This window comes from Pristis pectinata, chromosome 1 (genome assembly GCF_009764475.1).
Source record: "Pristis pectinata isolate sPriPec2 chromosome 1, sPriPec2.1.pri, whole genome shotgun sequence".
Lineage (NCBI taxonomy): Eukaryota > Metazoa > Chordata > Chondrichthyes > Rhinopristiformes > Pristidae > Pristis > Pristis pectinata.
In genome coordinates this window covers 104701183-104720691 of record NC_067405.1, presented here as the reverse complement: position 1 = coordinate 104720691, position 19509 = coordinate 104701183, and the positions used below count along the sequence as shown (strand labels likewise).

General features: G+C 38.8%; 1 protein-coding gene across 6 annotated transcripts in view; it reads left to right on the top strand.

Annotated features, from left to right (window-relative positions):
* The window catches only part of heatr5a (HEAT repeat containing 5a), a 96636-nt gene that overhangs the window by 58050 nt on the left and 19077 nt on the right, over nucleotides 1-19509 (top strand). For 5 of the 6 annotated variants that reach the window (XM_052025504.1, XM_052025514.1, XM_052025492.1 and 2 more), the window contains 8 exons: nucleotides 458-599; nucleotides 1220-1399; nucleotides 2169-2408; nucleotides 2574-2755; nucleotides 3890-3958; nucleotides 5952-6131; nucleotides 8187-8421; nucleotides 10781-11029. In XM_052025504.1, the coding sequence (XP_051881464.1) occupies nucleotides 458-599; nucleotides 1220-1399; nucleotides 2169-2408; nucleotides 2574-2755; nucleotides 3890-3958; nucleotides 5952-6131; nucleotides 8187-8421; nucleotides 10781-11029 (1477 nt within the window). The remainder of the gene's footprint in view (nucleotides 1-457; nucleotides 600-1219; nucleotides 1400-2168; nucleotides 2409-2573; nucleotides 2756-3889; nucleotides 3959-5951; nucleotides 6132-8186; nucleotides 8422-10780; nucleotides 11030-19509) is intronic. The other variant, XM_052025524.1, reaches the window with a different exon arrangement.

Genomic DNA, 19509 nt, shown 5'->3' with positions numbered 1-19509 from the left:
TTTGGATCTTTCTTGCATTTAATAAGACTTTCAAGTTGAATAATTTCAAGTTTAAACAATGAAAGAACCCTGCAACAAAAAATCTGAATTACCCTGGATTTTTATGAATTACTTTAAATCAAAAACATAGTAGGTGGGACAAGATGTAGTACGGGAAAAAAAAGTTCAGTGTAGTTTGAATTATGAATAGATCTCCATGAAGTGTTCTTGACAGGATTGCTGATTATACTGAAGTGTGATAGATCCATTATCGTAGATTTGGGTAAGTATCTTAATATTACCCGCATGTGAATAGCATGTTAAAGGTTGTTATGTTTGTGGCAATGGTCATGACAAGTTTGGAAAAAAATATTTATAAGTTTAGTGCTGCATTTTATTTATTGAGTGAGAGATGAGAAAATGCAATTATCTGTGCCCAAGTCTGACAGTTCATATTGCAGAGGATTTTTTCTTTTAGGTAAACCTTTGTAGTTCACACCTGTTGTTGAGACGTGCTGTGATTGCGTGCCTACGCCAGCTCGTGCAGAAGGAAGCTGCTGAGGTGCTGGAATATGCCATGGCTCTTGCCAAGGAATCCAGTAAAGGAAGTTGTAAGCTTGGTAAGATACTTGATTTGGGATCAATACACTTTGTGCTCTTACAAACACAAGAATAACTGTAAATTCAATTTTCATCATTTTTAAGAAAATTGTACCAATCAAAATCCTTCCTTTAAAGTACATAGGAGAATCAGAGATAACTTGACATTGAGCATTAAAAGGGATGATAGATTGTTTTGTTGGAGAGGCAAGATCATTGGTGTTTTGAGTAGTTAAGGCAGGAAGATTGATAAATAAGGTCGAGAATTTGAAATGTAATATATAGGTCTTGTCCTATGTTTAGGACAAGACCTATTACGAAATCGATCTTCCATTTTTGTTTACCATCTAAATTTCTTGTTGTGCTTTGGTACTTCAGTCAAAGCACATAATAATTTGGTAGTGCTGGAAATTGTTTATTAAACAGCAACAATTGCTTTTAAAAACATGGGCAAGAACAAATTGTCAGGATTGATGATTTTAGTATTTGTTAGGTTATCATGAAAATGAAATTCCATCAATGGGAGACTCTTGAATGCCTTGTAAATGTGTTGCTATTTTAGCAAGAGAAGCACAAAAATAAGGTGCCAGGGAGATCCACATTTTAATCTTGTAAAATTAAAATTCAGATTTATTTTCAGATGTTAATATCAGTGAAAGTGGCCTAGAAGGAGCCCTTTTCAGCTTACTGGATAGGGAATCAGACCAACAACTACGTCAAGATATTCGTGAAACTTTAAGTCATATCCTATCGTCCATGGCAGTTGAAAAGCTCAGTCATTGGTTAAAGTTATGCAAAGATGTTTTATCTGCCTCAGCTGGTAAGTTTAACTTTTAAGTATATGAAGCTTTTCTTCCCTATCAAAAATGGGAAATTTGGTTTATTTTACTTTGACTTCAAAGATTTATTTACTTTTTCCCTCTTATTGCTAGCATTTGCCCAGGTGAAGTGAAATTAGTACTTGTCACTATGCATTAGGGCTTGGCTGCCCAACCTGAGCTCGACAGGGCCCAGCTATGCCTGTAGGAATTGGCTAGTATACATTTACTACCAAAACATCTGGCTTCACATTGGGCCTTATCATGCTGGCCAAGCTCACTACTTTATCCACATCAGGATGATTTGCTTAATATTTCCAGTATTTAACTAGTGTTTCAACTTGTTATATTTGCAGTGATAGTCTTAACAAGTCTGGAAAAACATAGCTAAGTATTGAGCATGTATTGGCTGTATTCAGCTGTTGGATTTAATTTTACATGAGTGGACCTCTCAATGCTTTGCCCATGCAGGTTTGCAGCCAAATGATTAAAATTATGTAGACAAAGCAGGGGTGATCTTCTACAGTTTGCTTTCCTATGGTGAGGGTATCTAATCAAGACTTGGAACTCTGGTGTGTCTTAAATTTGAGAGTTCCATGTGTAAGTTAGGTTTATGTACAACATTACAAATGACAACACATGAAAATTGCTTCAAATTTAACTGTTAATTTTATATTTTCTTTTATTTGCTACAATTATTTATTTTCACTTGTCAATTTGTGTTAATACATCTCTTAAAAAGTTTCTAAATTCTTATCATCTCTACCTCAGATTTCACCACCACTGCTCCGGTAGACACTACTCAGGAAGAGGAGGATGAAAGAGGAGATGATGAAACAATATTCACCTCCGGTAAAGATGACCAATTCCGACCAATGATTGCACCACGCTGGCCAACCAGGGTATTTGCAGCAGAATGTGTATGTCGAATTATTACCCAGTGTGAGAAGATAGATGCTGCTCATTTTGATATGACTGTAGCTCAGGAAAAGAAGTTGAAGCACCCTCAAAGTAAGTGGCTGTGAGGGAGCTGAAAGATTAAACCTTGCGGTGGGTGGAAAGGAAGAGACGCTTCCTCTGGGATGTTGTACCAATGCTCATTTTAACATGAACTGGAGAGGGTTCATCTGGAAAGTTTCTTATAAAGTGCACATGGTTTTTATATTTATTTTTCAGGTGATTTCTTGGTGGTGCATCTCGCAGATTTAATCCGCATGGCTTTCATGGCTGCCACAGATCACAGTAATGCATTGCGCTTATCTGGTCTTGAAATGTTACTTGTCATCATCAGGAAGTTTGCAAATGTCCCTGAACCAGAGTTCCCTGGTCATGTGATCCTTGAACAATACCAAGCAAATGTAAGTGACAAAGTACTTCACTTTAAATTGCTACTTCCATGCCATCTGTTCACCTTGTATTCTTTATTTTAAATGCAATCACTGTTGTATAAACATTGGAATGAATTTGCCCATAGCAGCATCTTGCAAGTAGCAAGTGAGAGAAAGGAATGTGGGTTAAAATATTTTTATGCTCCGTATTTTGAGAATTCTTCATAGTTTCAGTTATGCTTGAAACTGTGACTCAAAGTGTATTATACCATTCTGGAAAAGTTTATAAGCAGCCTGTTATTCATTCTCACATTTTAGAATATTCTTCCAAATCACGTCTGCTTTGTTCCCTCTCTGCTCTATTTACATATAGTTCCTTGATCTCCCCTTCAGTTTCCATCTCTGACTCAAATGTGGATTGGAGTTTTTAATATCCTGGGGGGAAAAAGTTGCAGTTTTATGGCAATATAACGTTGTAAGTTATTGTCAGGATAAAGATAGACACCACTCCTGCCAGCACAAATGCACATGAGGCTAATGTATGAAGGTAGGGTTAACGTCTTGCAGCTGCTTGTTGTTAAAGATTGGCCGTTTCCTGTAGTACCAAAGTAGCCACTGGCTTCTGATACACACGGGCAAAGCAGACAAGGAATAGGATGGGAGTGGTGGGGGGGGGCGGTGGTGGGGGGCATTTGGTTGGGTTGGAGGGGAGCAAAGCTGAAGACAAAAATACGATGTTATGATGACGCAGTCTTCACTTGGTAACACAGTAACAATGGTGTGGAGGTGAACTGTGAAATTGATTACTGCGCAGAATAACATTTATTCTTGGAGCAGAGGCATATCAAACCATGATAGGATTTTGATTTTGTGCTCTTTTTTTAAAAAAAGGAAGCAGGGTTCTACCTCCCATACTTGCCTCATATCAAAGATTTTTGTGGTATTCTGGAGATGAGACCAAAGTGACATCATGTGACACCTCGTCCTTGGAATGTCACGGTAGCCTTGAAATGGTGATTTTTTTTTTTTGCCCTATTTTTCTGCCATTTTGAACAGTGGAGCAAAATCATGATTTGCTCCCTGAAGATGTATTTGAATCTTAATGAATGGTATTGCTTCCTATAAGAAGGAAATATCATTTTGCCATTCTAATTTGGCTTTCAGGTTGGAGCAGCACTGAGGCCTGCTTTCACCATTGATACCCCACCTGATGTTACTGCCAAGGCATGTCAAGTAAGTGCTTTATTAGTTTATCGTACAGTACTGTTAAGCCATTCCTCATTCTCTGCGTAACTGTTTTCATCTGTTTAGATTTGTAATGGTAGCATCAAATGATCTTTCAACAGTCTTAATATAGTAAAGGGGGAAACTTGATCTTAGTGCATCGTGTAATCTTATCCACTTATGTACTGCGTACTTTTTTTGCTGTGGTAAACATTTCAACAGGGTGTGAATTGTCATTTCTATGAATTATTTAGTGTTTTTTTTGGAAGGATTGCATCAAAATTTGATTGAGGTACGTCTCCCATAAATTCAGTTGTAAAACCTGCATATATTTAGACATGGAGGTCCTTGTATCTTCCAGATTTGTTCTGTGCTTCCTGATGCTAAGCAGTTTCTGCATTTGGCTGCATTGCCTTTAGGATCAGGAAAGGTAAAGAGATCCTGATCACTTGCTGATCATAGAGCCTTACTGTCAAATGCCTCCATGTGGATAGGTTCTGCATAGTCCCAACAAAACTCATGCCAAGTTAACTGGAGAAGTAATTGTTCAGAGTCATACAGCACGGAAGCGGGCCTTTCAGCCTTACTCATCCATGCTGACCAAATTGCCTACCTGACCTAATCCCATTTGCCTGTGTTTGGCCTGTGTTCCTCTAACTGTCCAAATGTCCTTTAAACGTTGTAATTGTACCTGCCTCTACCACTTCCTTTATCAGCTCGTTCCATATACCCACCACTGTCTGTGTGGATAAAGTTGCCCCTCAGGTCCCCTTTAAATCTTTCCCCCTGACCTTAAATCAATGCCCTCTTGTTTTAGATTTCCCTACCCCAGGAAAAAGAGTGTGACCATTCACCTTATCTATGCCCCTCGTGATTTTGTATACCTGTATAATGTCACCCCTCAGGCTCTTACACTCCAGGGGGAAGAGGTCCAGTTTCTCCTTGTAACTTAAGCCCTCTGCTCATGGTAACATCCTTGTGAATCTTTTCTGCACCCTTTCCAGCTTAGTGACATTCTTCCTATAACTAGGCGACCAGAACTGCTCACTATTTTCCAAGTGTGGTCCTACCAACATCTTGTACAGTTGTAACACGACATCACAACTCTTGTTATCGGTGCGCTAACTGATGAAGGCAAGCATGTCAAATCCCACCTTTACCACACTGTCTACCTGTGTTGCCACTTTCAGAGAACTTTGTACTTGTACCCAGAGGTGTCTCTGTTCTCCAACACTCTCCAGGGACTCGACATTTACTGTACAGGTCCTGGCCTGGTTTAACTTCACAAAATGCAACAAATCGCACTTGTCTGTGTTAAATTCTGCCCTTGGTCCATTTTCCCAGTTGATCTAGATCCTGTTGTAATCTTAACCCTCTTTGGGTTTAAAATTTGGATTTAAAATGGGCGGGGTGGACTCGTTGGGCCGGAAGGGCCTATTACCATGCTGTAAATAAAAAAAAAAAAAATTTTTTTTAAACCTTCATTGTCTACTGCACCATCACATTTGGTGTCATCTGCAAACTTATTAATCATGCCAACTACGTTCTCATCCAAATCCATCCAAAGTGCATTTATTCACAGGCAAGGAGGGAAAATTCAAAAATAATGTTGCACTGAGCATATTAACATGCTGAGTTTGATGACTTGATTGACAGAAAACCTGGTCCTGCAAATTGAACAAAAGCTCTGTGATGCAATGATAGGCTGTTGTCTTTGCTAAATACAATGACTTTTAACTGTAACTTTGTTGAATTGACATGCAGAGCCTCAGTTCCTCAGTACTTAACAGGTATCCTTTTCTGCTGTACCTGAGAACGTAAGATGTTTTGAATTAAATTGCTGTCAGAGCTTCTTTTCTGGGAAGTGAATTTCCAAATTCATGATTGACTGACAACTTGGCATTCAATGTACAACATTCTTAATGGATTCGAAGGAGTCGAACAGTTTGTTTGAATTGAAGACTTCTTTTAAATTGAAGACTTCCCTTAAAATTTCCATTAGATTTGCAGTGCTTGGATTGGAAGTGGAGTTGTGAGTGACATAAATGATCTTCGAAGAGTTCATCAGCTGCTGGCAACATCCTTGACCAAAGTACAAGCTGGGAAAGAAGCACAGAATCAGCTGTACAATGAAAGTACCTCAACTATGGAGATTCTGGCTGTTCTGAAAGCATGGGCAGAAGTATGTGTCACTTGCTACAAATTCAAATAAGCACTTAAATTTAGCCTGATTATGGAAGAACTATCGATTACATGTGTCACTAAAAATTGAAGATAAAGGCCCCCATTTTCTGGTTAGGATGAGCTATAAAAACTCACTATTGAATGATCTGAACTCATCCGGATGATCTGGTGAAAACATAATTCCAAAAGTTACTCCCAACCTTCGTGAGTAAAGTTCTGCTGATGCCAATCCATCACGTGGGCAGGCTGCAGAACAAGTCCTGCTTGTAAAACTGGTGGAAAATCACTTTGATATCCAGCCAAGTTACACCTAACTTGGTTGGTTATCAGAATCATCCAAAACATTGTTTCTGAACGTCTCTAAAATCAGAAGCATTGAAGAACATTAAATAAAACTATTTCAGAAGGTAACGAACCTGAAATTATTTAACATTTTAAAACACAATTTTTTATTAAATCCCAAATACGTAGCTCAGTGGTATCCTCTCATTAAGTGTTATTGAAAGTGATTAATTTGTGTTCAATTTTAGTCAAGATTGTGATCAATTTTTTTTTTAAAATCACTCAACCATTCCAATAACAATGTTAGTTTTGATGATATGGAAACCCTTATTCAATATTGCATTTTTGGACTCCAGCCAAAAAATTGAGAGAGATTACCAAAGGTGTCCTGTTCTGGTTAGTTAATGCAGCCTACTTGATGTAAGTTTTCATTACTAAGACAGATGAATTTTGTTTAAATGTATTGAAAGAGAGCAAATACATAAGCAGCGATTTAAGCTTATGAAATTTGTGCAATTTGATTTATGGAATTTGAAATTTGTTTTGATTAGTTGTCCTGATTATGCAAATTATTACCCTAGTTTCAATTTTTTGTGTCATTAATCTGTTCAGTTTGTTTTTCAGTTGTTAGCATGTTTTTAAATGCTATCTTTGGCTATTGTAGGGAATCGTTTTTCATGGTACTCACAAGCATTGGACGATAAAGAGATGGAAATGACAAGTGTATGAAGAAAGTGAGAAGATATGATTTCAGTGTTAAGGTTTTATAATGATTTAGGTAGTGGTGTAAAAATCATTTAGGAACTGGGCAAATAATGTCAATGGAGCAGTATTTAGTTTGGAATGAATCATCAGTTTTGGGTAGTGAGTTGTTATAAAGTAATAAAGATGGATTATAAATAGTGTGAATAGTGGTAAAATGGCACTGGAATTATGACTGGACAGTGATTGCTTTTGGAGATGTATAATTGAACTTAATATCTGGGGAGACGGGTATTAATGTTTGGACATTATGAACAGTCACAAAAGTGGATGAGAAATCCTATGACAGGACAGTTGAGCATTAAATTATAATAGGCAAATATATTTTGAGACCATTATGCAGCTGGAAGTGATTATCTTTCGAACAGGATGTAAATATTGGTGAAATCGTATTGATTTCAATTAGGGCATTGGTGTGATGTTGGGTGAACAAAAAACTGCACAAAAGAATAGTGGAAAAGCTTTTGTGCTAAATATAATTGCAAAGGAATAGACTCGAATGGAAGTTAGTATCCAAAGGGAAAATAATGAATTAAATAGAAGCAAAAATTGGGAGGGAGGAATCTCAGCAGAAAAAGGAATGGAAGGAGTGTTGACCTTAAGTGGACAGATATATAGAGATCCCCATATAGAGATGTAAACCAAAGGATGGATTGTTTCAAGTTACATTAGTCAAATTATAGTGTGGAAAGGAGTAGTGATAACATATTAAGAGCTATTTATTGTGCATGGTTGCAGATCCAAACCAGGATCTTATTTTAAGGCAGAGATTCTTGTCATTTGTTATGGTCCTACAAACAATGCTATTATTTTTGAAATTTCATTTTGTCGAAAGGTTTGAAAAGTCAACATCCAGCCTTAAATATTTTTGAACTAAGTAATCTGAAAGTAGTTTATTCTGTAATGAAACATATAAGACTCCTAACATTCTAACTACATCTTCAAGAAGATTATTTCCCATTGAACCCATTTCTGTTGGCTCACTTAGCATTCGTATATTTCCTGCCAGGTTTACATCGTCACAGTTGAAAGGCAAAAAATGTGTGCACCGAGACAAAAGCAATTCTTAAAGGTTGAAATCTCCGCAGCTGAAGTCTCTCGGGATGCAGTTTCTGCTGGAGATGGTCTTCTTGGTTTGGTCCAGGCAGAATTGGGAACACTGAGTAAACTTTGGCTGGCAGTACTGCATGACCATGCCCTTCTCACCTTGTCTCCAGAATACACCAATCAGCTTCCAGCTGGAGGTAAAAATGTTGATACTCCTAAATTTTGCTTAAACTTCAGCATTTGTTTCAATTTAGTTGGTATTGTTACTTTTCTTAAGTGTGTGTACTTGGCTGGCTCAACTGATGTCCCTATATTAGAACAGCTTTGAATAAGAATTTGATGATGCAAATCACAATTTTAACCAAGACACAACCTGTTTTGTTTATAATCCATTAACTGTTTGTGTAACATACTGTCTCAGCAGTTAGGTTTTTTCCTCCAGTTAAGTCATCTAACTTATCAGTAGAATTGTAACAAGTATTCTAACAAAATGTTGACACCTTGAAAACAGATTTTCCATTTTATAGTGTTGCACTTGCAAGGTTTTGATGTTTTTAAGATGGAATGTCACAATCCACTCGGTGCTTTTGATACAAAGTTGGTCGATAGTGAGAGTTAAGTTCTCCACCTTCCCAAGCTAAAAGAGTAACCAAGGTCTTCGCTGGATTTGCTAATGTTATTTTGATGCTGACTGCTAAAAAGTGAAAGAAAGCACTTGTACAGAAGTGCTTGTCCCCTTCTTAGTGGTTTATTGAAGCACCTGTCAATTCAATTATGAGGAGCAAATTGACCAGAGGTGCAGCCGAAATGCCGTGCCTTACCACTGTGAAACACCAGCAGCTGATATGTTGGTGGGCTATTTCTGCAACCCCTTTTTATTTTAACCATAAAATATAAATCTTATTTTAAATATTTACTATTCAATTAAGAATTAGTCAGTTCTTTGCTCTGTCCTTTAGCCACAATTTAAACTTATTCTGATTTATCCATGCAGTTGATTCCCTCAGCAAATGTTGTTCTCATCTAAAAGCACTGTCAGTTGATCTTTGGCATTACTAATAATCTTCTGAAAGCTCCAAACTATCTGACTGAGCGCATGTTGGTGAAATCCAGTCCTCATCCAAAAATCCCCATTGTAGGTCCTGGATAGTGAATTAGAACATGAATTACAACTCTCTTGGCATTGATTGGTTTTGAAGCATTCAGGCTAACTAATGCTTCTACCTCTTTCTACTCCTAAGATCTGCTTGCAGTGGGCAGGCATCGAATCTCAGAACCTTCCTACAGCTTTGGATACTGCAGACATTTTCTCTTTATTGCAATAGACGAGAACTTCTGTATTTGTTGGTATTTTTAAAAATTTTACCCCAATGGACAAACCTTCCAAGTAATACTGTACTAAGCTATAAAATCCAAAGATCTTGTTCTGATTTTAAATTTTTTACCAGTTTAGTTAATCTGAATTGGCACAGCATGTGCTTATGAAAATTGGCTTGATCACCCTGAGTTGGGAGTAGGGTTAAGTTATCAGTCTTCATTGCAATTCCTTATTCTGTTACAGAAGTTTTTGGAAAATCTAGGCTTTCTGTTGAGAATAGGATCCATGTTTGTCATTAAATAGCAAACCAACACTGTTATGGTTTGCCTGAAGAAGAAAGATGGAGGTCTCAAAAGGTTTCCAAAAGGAGAAGGGAGGGGGTGTTGATATGTTTGCTTTATATAAATTATAAGAGCCCATTGTCGGGTAACTTTTGGCATTTAGCCCCTTGCTTGAGGAAGAGGAAAACTGATGCTTGTGGAGTTTTCCAGCAGATACAGGTTCAGGCTTACCGTGATCATCTTGGTCTAGCCTAATGTGAAGAAAATTAACTATTCAGATCAGAACACAAGAGTCACTTTTTCCTGGAATGGTAAACATAACATGAACAGAAACTTAAGAGAAAATAGGCAAAAAATATTGGTAGTATTTAACTGCTCCACATCAATTGTGCAACGTAAATGTTCTTGGTCATTAATGTTTCATCTCTCATCACGATTGGCTTACTTGAAAGTGGTTTGACAAAGTTGTCAGAAATGAGTCGTCAGAAAGACATATGATACCAACGTTATGCCAACTGAGATCCACTGAATTGATAATAAATGAGATTCAGAACTAGTTCTTGGAATTTATTTTGTCAGTTTAGTGGTTCCATCAGTGTTTAATTGTTTTGTTTTCTGTCTGGCTTTTAATAGTGTTGTTAGAGCCAATATGCAGTGAGGCTTTGTCTCACTGCAAGTTCCCAGAGAATAATCAAGATCTTCACTCAGTCCAGTGACCAGTCCAGTCTGAGAGTGGTGCCTTGTGTTGAACATAACTTTTGTGATGACTCAATCGTTAAAATTTCTTTTTAGGAGCATTAATCCTGTTCAGCTATGACATTCTTTTCTGAATAATGAATTGGAATTTATTATTACAGATGTAATTTCTAATAAGTTTTTCCCCTTAGCCCAGTAATTCTGAGAATCTGTCATTAAAGTATTAATCAAACATTAATATATACCATCTTCTATGACTAGGCGGTGCCTTCTATACTTCAGAAACCATTGAGAGTGCAAGGCCACATTATTATAATTCTTGGGCTCCTATCCTTCATGCCACAGCATTGTGGTTGAACAGCACAGACTTCGTACTGACTGACTCGGATGAAGACTCTTCTTCTCTATCTAGACCTGTAACTCCAACAATGCTGGGTCATGAATCCACTTTGACAAATGCAGTGAAGTCTCCAGAAGATGTCAACACTGATAGATTTCATTTAATTTTAGGTTAGTAAAGCAATTTTTCTTCCTTGAGGTCTATATATAAAACGTGCATGTGCATATTTAGAAAAATGAAACTCTTGCAAAATTTCATTGATAGAGCTACACTGCATAAAAATCTTTTGAAGGAAATATTGATATGTCAGGTACTTAAATATTGCTTTTAACCAAATTTTTCACAATGGAATAATGTGAAAAACAGTAGAAATGTGAAATTTAATGGCTGGGTTTAGGGATTTGTGTATTATTGTTTCAGAACGGCACCCTGTGTTTATATGACATGATATACTTTCCTGCATTAAAGTTGTTGTACCAGAGGTGTAAGAAAAATGGTCAAAGGAAAATTGGGATGGGTGACCAAGAGATGGGTTTTAAGTGTTATCAGGGAAAAAGAAATACTCTTAGAGTGAGGATAGAAGTAAAAAGGAGAGAATCAAAAAGGGTATGAGAGAAAATGAACAAGAGGGAGGCCACAGAGGGATTAACAAACAAGGTGCAGATTTTAGTTGAGAATATTGGGAATCAAAAACCAACATTGATCATTGACGAAGGTGGTACTTGGATGATTATTAGAATAGAGGATAGAAGGACAGCAAACTGTGTATTGAATGGATGAGTCTTGATGTGGCCAAGATGTATATTCATGAATATGTTAAGAATGGAGTTTTGGGAGCAGGAGAGGGTCTTTTAGAAAAGAGATTAGAGACGTGTCGATCCAGAGTTTGAGGGGGAGTGAACTGCCAAGGGAGGTGTGTCATATGACAATAGAGGAAAAGATGAAACATGAGTGGTGTTTTGTATCCTGGTGGGAAAGAAATCTGTAACTTAAGGCTGCTGTATGCATTGAGCGTGGATGGTGCATGGAGAATACAACAAGTATCGAGTTGTTTTGATGATGAAACTGGAGGCCCTAGTGAGAATTGATGTGGTTGGTTTTGAATTGGCAGTAGATCATTATGCTACTTGTGTTAAGTTACAGTCAAGTTTGTGTACTTCTGACCTAAGAATGCAGTTGTTTTGCCTTGCCAGCAAAAACGCCATGGTTGTGTGAATGCTGAGGATGAGAACTGAAACCAGAAAATGGTTGAATAAAAGAGCAGCTGCAAACGTATGATGGCAAATAAAAATATCGTTTTGAAAGAACTTTTGTCAGCACCTTGGTGTTTATTCCCCCATTGTTGGCCCTGAATCCGGCATTGACAAAATAATACACCAGTGCACCAATTGCAAAATCTACTTGATTTCAAAAATATCAACTATTGAATCTGATTAAAGAATTGCTTTACATTCTTGAATAAATATAAGTGCCTTTGCTGAATCATTAGCTTAGGTCAAAGCGCCTATTTTGATATTGTAGCATGATTGTAACTTGCAGGGTGATGGTTGCTAGGCACGTAGGTATCCCATCCAGGTAGTCATTGTTCATCAGAAACTTCACTGGTTTTGTCAGCAGATAAAGATTTTCACTATGATAGCCATTGTTCAATTCTACTTCGAGTTCTCCATGAGGATATCCATGCCCACATATAGAATGATCTGGACAGCATTCAGTCTTGGGCGAATAAGTGGCATCTAATGTTTCTGCTGCACAATGAGCATCTCCAATCAGGGAGAGTTTAGGCTCCTTGACAAACGGGAGCTTTGTCGTTGCCAGATCCCCTCATCAGCTTCTTGAAGGCCATCATTAATCAGAAACTTAACTGGACCAATTGCATGAAATTTCTGTTTACAAGAGGAGGTTATCAATGAAGAATTATTCACCTCTGAGTCCCTGAAGCATTTTTATCAAAAGTTAAGGAACTCAACAAAACAGTTTGCTTAATTGGCACTAAATCAATCATCTGAACATTTGCTCCTTCCACAGAACATCATAATTGCAGTCTGTATGATTAAAAAGATGTTCCGCAGCACTCACCGAGATGACTTGGACAGCACCTCCAAGTAGACGTCTCTACCATCTGGTGGTACAGGGCAACCTGTGCCTGGAAAGGCCACCATATGGATGATCTCACAAGCTTGTGGTTGATCCTTTATCATTGCTGGTCAAAATCTGGATTTGTCAACCTTGCAGTATTGTGGAAGTATCTTTACCACAAAGATTCCAAGAAAACAGCTCATCCCCACCACCTCAAAAGGGAAGGGTGTTAAATGTTTGCCTTGCGAATGTTGTTTAAGTTCTTCGATTAAAGAAGGTAGGGTCAAGTGGAGTGGCCATTGTGAGAGTGGGCCATGACAGAAGTGGGGAGGCTTTGGCTCAAGAGGCTTCAGCATGAAGAGGCTGAGTAAGTAGCCCAAGTGTTGGGAGTGAGAGTGGACCTTTAAAAAGGCTTCAGTGAGGAGGCACAGGTTAAAAACAAGTAAGGTTTTATTTTGTTGTTGATCCTTAATACGTGATTCAGTGTAGGCAGGATGACGGGGAGAGGAATGCTGCTCCTGCAGAATGTGGGAAGTGTTGGATTTGGGTCTAAATTGTTATTTTTCTTGTAGTTTACCTTTTCTTTATGCTTGCTTATATGTTTGTATAATATCCCGTTTGTCTTTCTTTTACAATATTTTTATTAATTCCACAAAGAAAATACAGAGTACATGAATCAAAAAGGAGATGAAATACTACTAAATACATTATATTAAATCATACTTGAAATCACAATACCCCATATTGGTCATGAAAAATGATGATTAATAACAAATAGGAATAATTTCATTAAAGAAAATCTGAACCCACTACCAAGACCGAAGCTGTTTGGTTTAAAAAAAAAGACAAGGAAAAACCTTTAACACATAATGATATTAACCAATATCTGTGCTTTAACAACCAGATCAAAGGTTTTGAAAATAGTTCAGAAAAGGTCCCCGCAATGTTTGAAAGTCTAAGTTAGATTCAGAAATTCAATAATGGATCTTCTCTAAATTTAGGTATGACATAACATCCCGTAACCATTGAACATGAGTAGGTGGAGTAACTTCCTTCCATTTAAGCAACACAGCCCTCCTGGCTAAAAGAGAAATAAAAGCCAATATGTGTAGATCAGAAGTCTCCAAAGTTCTATCTTTTTCTCCAACAATCCCAAATAATGCAGTCAAAGGATTAGGCTTAAAATTTATTTTAGAAAACACAGAAAAAGTTTGAAATACCTCTATCCAGTATTTTTTAAGACTCTGACATGTCCAAAACATGTGGATTAAAGAAGCCTCTCTGTTATTGCATTTATTACAATAAGGAGATGGATCCGACTAAAAACGAGATCGCTTACCTTTGGGCAAGTGAGCTCTATGGACTACTTTAAATTGAAGGAGGGAGTGTTGAAGTATTGACCAATTTAAAAATTATATTCCAAGTTTCCTCAGAAATTGAAATCTGCAAATCTTGTTCCCGAGCATTTTTAATTTTGTCTAAGGGAGCCTTACTCATTCCTAATAACCTGCCATAAATATTAGATATTGAGCCATCATAAAAAGACTTCAAATTAAAAATTACATCTAGTAAGTTCTTATCAGGACTCATAGGAAATGTGTGTAATTGAAATCAGAGAAAGTCTCTAATTTGTAAATACCGAAAAAAAATGGGTTTTTGGTAAACTATATTGCGTTGACAATTGTTCAAATGATTATAAACACTTATTTAAAGAAAATTTTTTTTACCTTACTGAACTATGTGAAAAGGGTTTTATCAAATTGGTCACCTGTCTCTAAATTGGTGATTGGCCGAATTAATGCTATTAAAATGAATATTCTACCTAAATTTATATACCTATTTCAGGCCTTACCTGTTTTTATTCCTAAGACCTTTTTTGATTCTCTTGATTCAATTATATCTTCTTACAGATGGAAAAACAAATGTCCTAGATTAAATAAAGTTCACCTTCAGAAAGTTAAAAAGAATGGAGGTTTAGCCTTACCCAATTTTAGGTTTTATTACTAGGCAGTCAATATACGAAATCTTACGTTTTGGTTACATTATATTAATCATGAGGCTTGTCCAGTATAGGTTTCTTTGGAAGCTAACTCTGTTTAAAAAAAATCTATTATTTCTTTGCTTGGCTCTTCACTTCCTTTATCATTAAATAAACTAACTGATAATCTGGTAGTTAAACATGTTTTGAGGATTTGGTTACAATTTAGAAAATATTTTGGCTTATCGAGATTTTCTTTGTCTAGTCCCATTTTTGCTAATTGTTTTTTTTAAACCTTCTGTGACTGATGTAGTTGTTAAAGAGTGGGACAGATCGGGTATTACTTGTTTTCAGGATCTGTTTGTTGGAGGAAATCTTTGTTTGAACAATTGTCAACTAAATATGCTGTTTGTCTGTGAATGTTCAGTGGATTTTCAGTAATTTGTAGCATAATTGGTTCTGTACTTCTGTAGTTTCTTTGTCTGTATGCCTGAGATGTCATGGCAGTGCAAATCAAGACTGTCCTTGTTGTCTCTCAGGTTGTTCTTATCAGGAAGACTCCTTATCTATCAGCTTGAACCAGTTTTCAGTATAAAGAAGGACCAGGAGGCAGGCTCTTTGTTCGGTTAGTGTTAGTTCTTTGTTAGTGAGAGTGAGTTAGTTACAGTTAGAGTTAGTGTTGTTTGCTCGCAATTCTTTACTGCTATTTCTTTGTTATGAACATCTAATAAATGGCTGTGATCACGAGATTTACGCCTCATTTTTGATTTCCAAAGAACCTTCTGGACAATATCATCTCGAACAGAAGTCAGGAAACCTCGGGATCTCCCTGCTAACTACACCCAGCTGCAGCTCCTGACAGACTGGGTCAAGGAATTGGAGCTGGAGTTGGATGTACTCAGGATCATCTGGGAATCTGAGACCATCATAGATGAGACTTTTACAGAGGTGGCCACACCCAAGGTACAGGCTTCAGATAGATCGGTGACCACCAGGAAAAGTAAGGGCAGTAGGCAGACAGAACAGGGTTCCCCTGTGGCCATTCCCCTCACTAACTGGTATACCTCTTTGGATACTGTTGAGGGGGATGTTCTTTCAGGGGGCTAGCTGCAGCAGTTAGGTCTCTGGTACTGTGACCGGCTCAGAAGGAAAGGGTGTAGTCAGACAGGGCGACAGTGATAGGAAACACGATAGTGAGGGGGGCTGACAGGAGATTCTGTGGTTGCAGAAGAGACACCAGGACAGTGTGTTGCCTCCCAGGTGCCAAAGTCAAAGAAGTCTCTGAGCGGCTGCAGAAAATTCTCTAGCGGGAGGCCAAACAGCCAGAAATCGTTGTACATGTTGGTACAAATGACATAGGGAGAACAAGGGATGAGGTCCTGCAGAATGAGTATAGGGAGTGAGATAAGAAGTTAAGAAGCAGGTCCTCGAGGGTGGTGATATCTGGATTATTCCTGGTGCCACGTGCAAGCGAGGTCAGAAATAGAAGGACAGGCCAGATGAATTCATGGCTGAGGTGCTGGTGCAGGGGGCAGGGATTCAGGTTCTTGGACCATTGGGATCTCTCCTGTGATAGAGGTGACCTGTACAAGAGGGACGGGCTGCCCTTGAACCAGAGAGGGTCCAATGTCCTTGCAGGGAAATTTGCTGGTGCTACACAGGAGGGTTTACACGAGATTGGCAGGGGGATGGGACTCTGAGCAGAAGCAAGACATGGGACAAAGGAGTGTTGGTTTATTATTGTCACTTGTACCAAGGTACAGTGAAAAACTAGTCTTGCATACCGATCTTACAGGTCAATTCATTACACAGTGCAGTTACATTGGGTTAGTACAGAGTGCATTGATGTAGTACAGGTAAAAACAATAACAGTACAGAGTAAAGTGTCACAGCTACAGAGAGTGCAGTGCAATAAGGTGCAAGGTCACAACAAGGTAGATCGTGAGGTCATCGTCCATCTCATCCTATAAGGGAACTGTTCAATAGTCTTATCACAGTGGGGTAGAAGCTGTCCTTAAGTCTAGTGGTATGTGCCACCAGACTTAAGTAGCTGGCGAGAGCAAGTTTGGTAATAAGAATAGCCAGTGGCACAGTAAAGGCAGGGAAAGGAATACCCTGTTAAACTGCGTTTATTTCAATGCACGAGGTTTAACGGGCAAGGCCGAACTCAGAGCGTGGATTGTCTCTGAGGACTGGGATGTTACAGCCATAACAGAAACATGGCTGCGAGAAGGGCAGAACTGGCATTTCTATACTCCAGGATACAGATGCTACAGGTGTGACAGAGGTACAAGCGAGCGAGGAGGGGGTGTTGCATTTTTGATAAGGGAGGATGTAACACCAGAGGACTTTCTTGAGGGATCATCCAGTAAGGCCATATGGGCAGAACTTAGAAACAAGAAGGGGGATGATTACTCTCGTTGAGATGTATCATAGATAACCCTCAATAGTGAGTGGAAACTTGAGCAGGTGAATAGAGAAGTTATAGGGTATCTTTATTAGTCACATGTACATCAAAACACACAATGAAATGCATCTTTTGCGCAGAATGTTCTGGGGGCAGCCTGCAAGTGTCGCCACTATTCCAGTGCCAACATAGCTTGCCCACAACTTCCTAACCCTTGTGTCTTTAGAATGTGGGAGGAAACTGGAGCACCCGGAGGAAACTCATGCAGACATGGGGAGAACGTACAAACTCCTGACAGACAGTGGCCGGAATTGAACCCTGGTTCAATTACCCAGTGCTGGTGCTGTAATAGTGTTACACTAACCACTACACTACCATGCCAGCCCAATTGCTCATAGTTTTAAGAATAATAGGGTTGTATTAGTGAGAAATTTTAATTTCCCCAGTATTGACTGAACTACACAGATTGTTAAGGGCCTGGATGAGGTGGAATTTGTAAATTGTGTTCAGGAAAGTTTCCTGAGTCTATATTATTGAGGACCCTACTCAGGAGGGTGCAATACTGGACCTCCTCTTGGGGAATGAGGTAGGGCAAATAACAAGTGGTAGTTGGAGCACTTTGGCTCTAGTGACCATAATTCTGTTAGTTTTAAGATAGTGATGGAAAAGGATAGGTCAGGTCCACATGTTAGGGTCCTAAACTGGAGCAGAGCTAACTTTGGGGTAATTAGGCAGGATCTAGCAGAGGTTGATTGGGACAGTCTGTTTGAAGGGAAAGGAATGAATGGCAAGTGGGAGGCATTTAAGAGTGTGATAGCAAGAGTCCAGGAGCAGCATATTCCTGTTAGGGTGAAGGGTAAACCTGGCAAGTTTAGGGAACCTTGGCTGATGAGAGATATTGGGGCTCTGCTCAAGAAAGAGGAGGAAGCTTACATTGGGTTTAGGAGGTCAGGGATGAATGAATCCTTTTATGACTATAAAAAGATTAAGTATATTCTTGAGAGGGAAATCAAGAGGGCAAAGAGGGTATGAGATGGATCTGGCGGGTAAGGTTAAGGAAAATCCCAAGAGGTTCTATAACTTTATAAAGAGTAAAATGGTGGCTAAGGAAAGAGTAGGTCCCCTTAGAGATGAGCGCGGCTGCCAATGTCTCAAGCCACAGGAGATGATTGGAATTTTTAACAAATATTTCTCCTCTGTGTTTACTGAGGAGAAAATCATGGTTGCTCAAGAGATGAGGGAAATTCGTGGAAATGTTGTGGAGGAAATTCATATTAGCAGGGAGGAGGTATTTGCAGCCTTGCAGCACATGGAGGTGGATGAATCCCCAGGGCCTGACTGAGTGCATCCTCAGACTTGGTCAGAGGCGGGAGGAGAAATTGCGGAGGCCACTGGTGAAGTTCCTGAAGACCGGAAGGTGGCTAATGTTGTTCCATTGTTGAAGAAGGGTAGCAAGGACAAGCCCAGGGTACTACAGGCCGGTCAGCATGGCTTTGTGCATGGAAAGTTGTGCTTGGCGAACCTTTTAGAGTTTTTTTTGAAGAAGTAACTGAAAAGGTAGATGAAGGTAGGGCAGTGGATGTTGTTTGTTTGGACTTTCTCAAGGCTTTTGTCAAGGTTCCACACAATAGGCTGGTCTGCAAGGCTGGCTCCCATGGAATCCAGGCAGAGCTAGTTGGGTGGATTCAAAATTGGCTGGGAGACAGGAAGCAGAGGATGGTGGTTGAAGGTTGTTTCTCGGAATGGAGGCTGGTGACTAGTGTTGTGCTGAAGGGTTGGTGTTGGGACCCTTGTTATTCTTTATTTATATAAATGATTTGGATGCGAATGCACAAGGCTTGATCAGTATGTTTATGGGTGATATGAAATTAAGAGATGTTGATTGTGAAGAAGGTTATTGTAGGTTATGGGGGGGTATCTTGATCAGTCAGGGAAATGGGCCAAGGAGTGGCAAATAGATTTCAATACAGATAGTGTGAGGTGATGCATTTTGGAAAGTCAAACCAGCATAGGGCTTGTACAATGAATGGTTGGGCTCTAGGGAGTGTAATGGAACGGAGGGACCTAGGAGTACAAGTGCATAGTTTGTTGAAGGTGGTGTCACAGGTAGACAGGGTGGTGAAAAAAGTGTTTAACACGCTGGCCTTCATTAGTCAGCATTGGAGTTGAGACATTATGTTACAGTT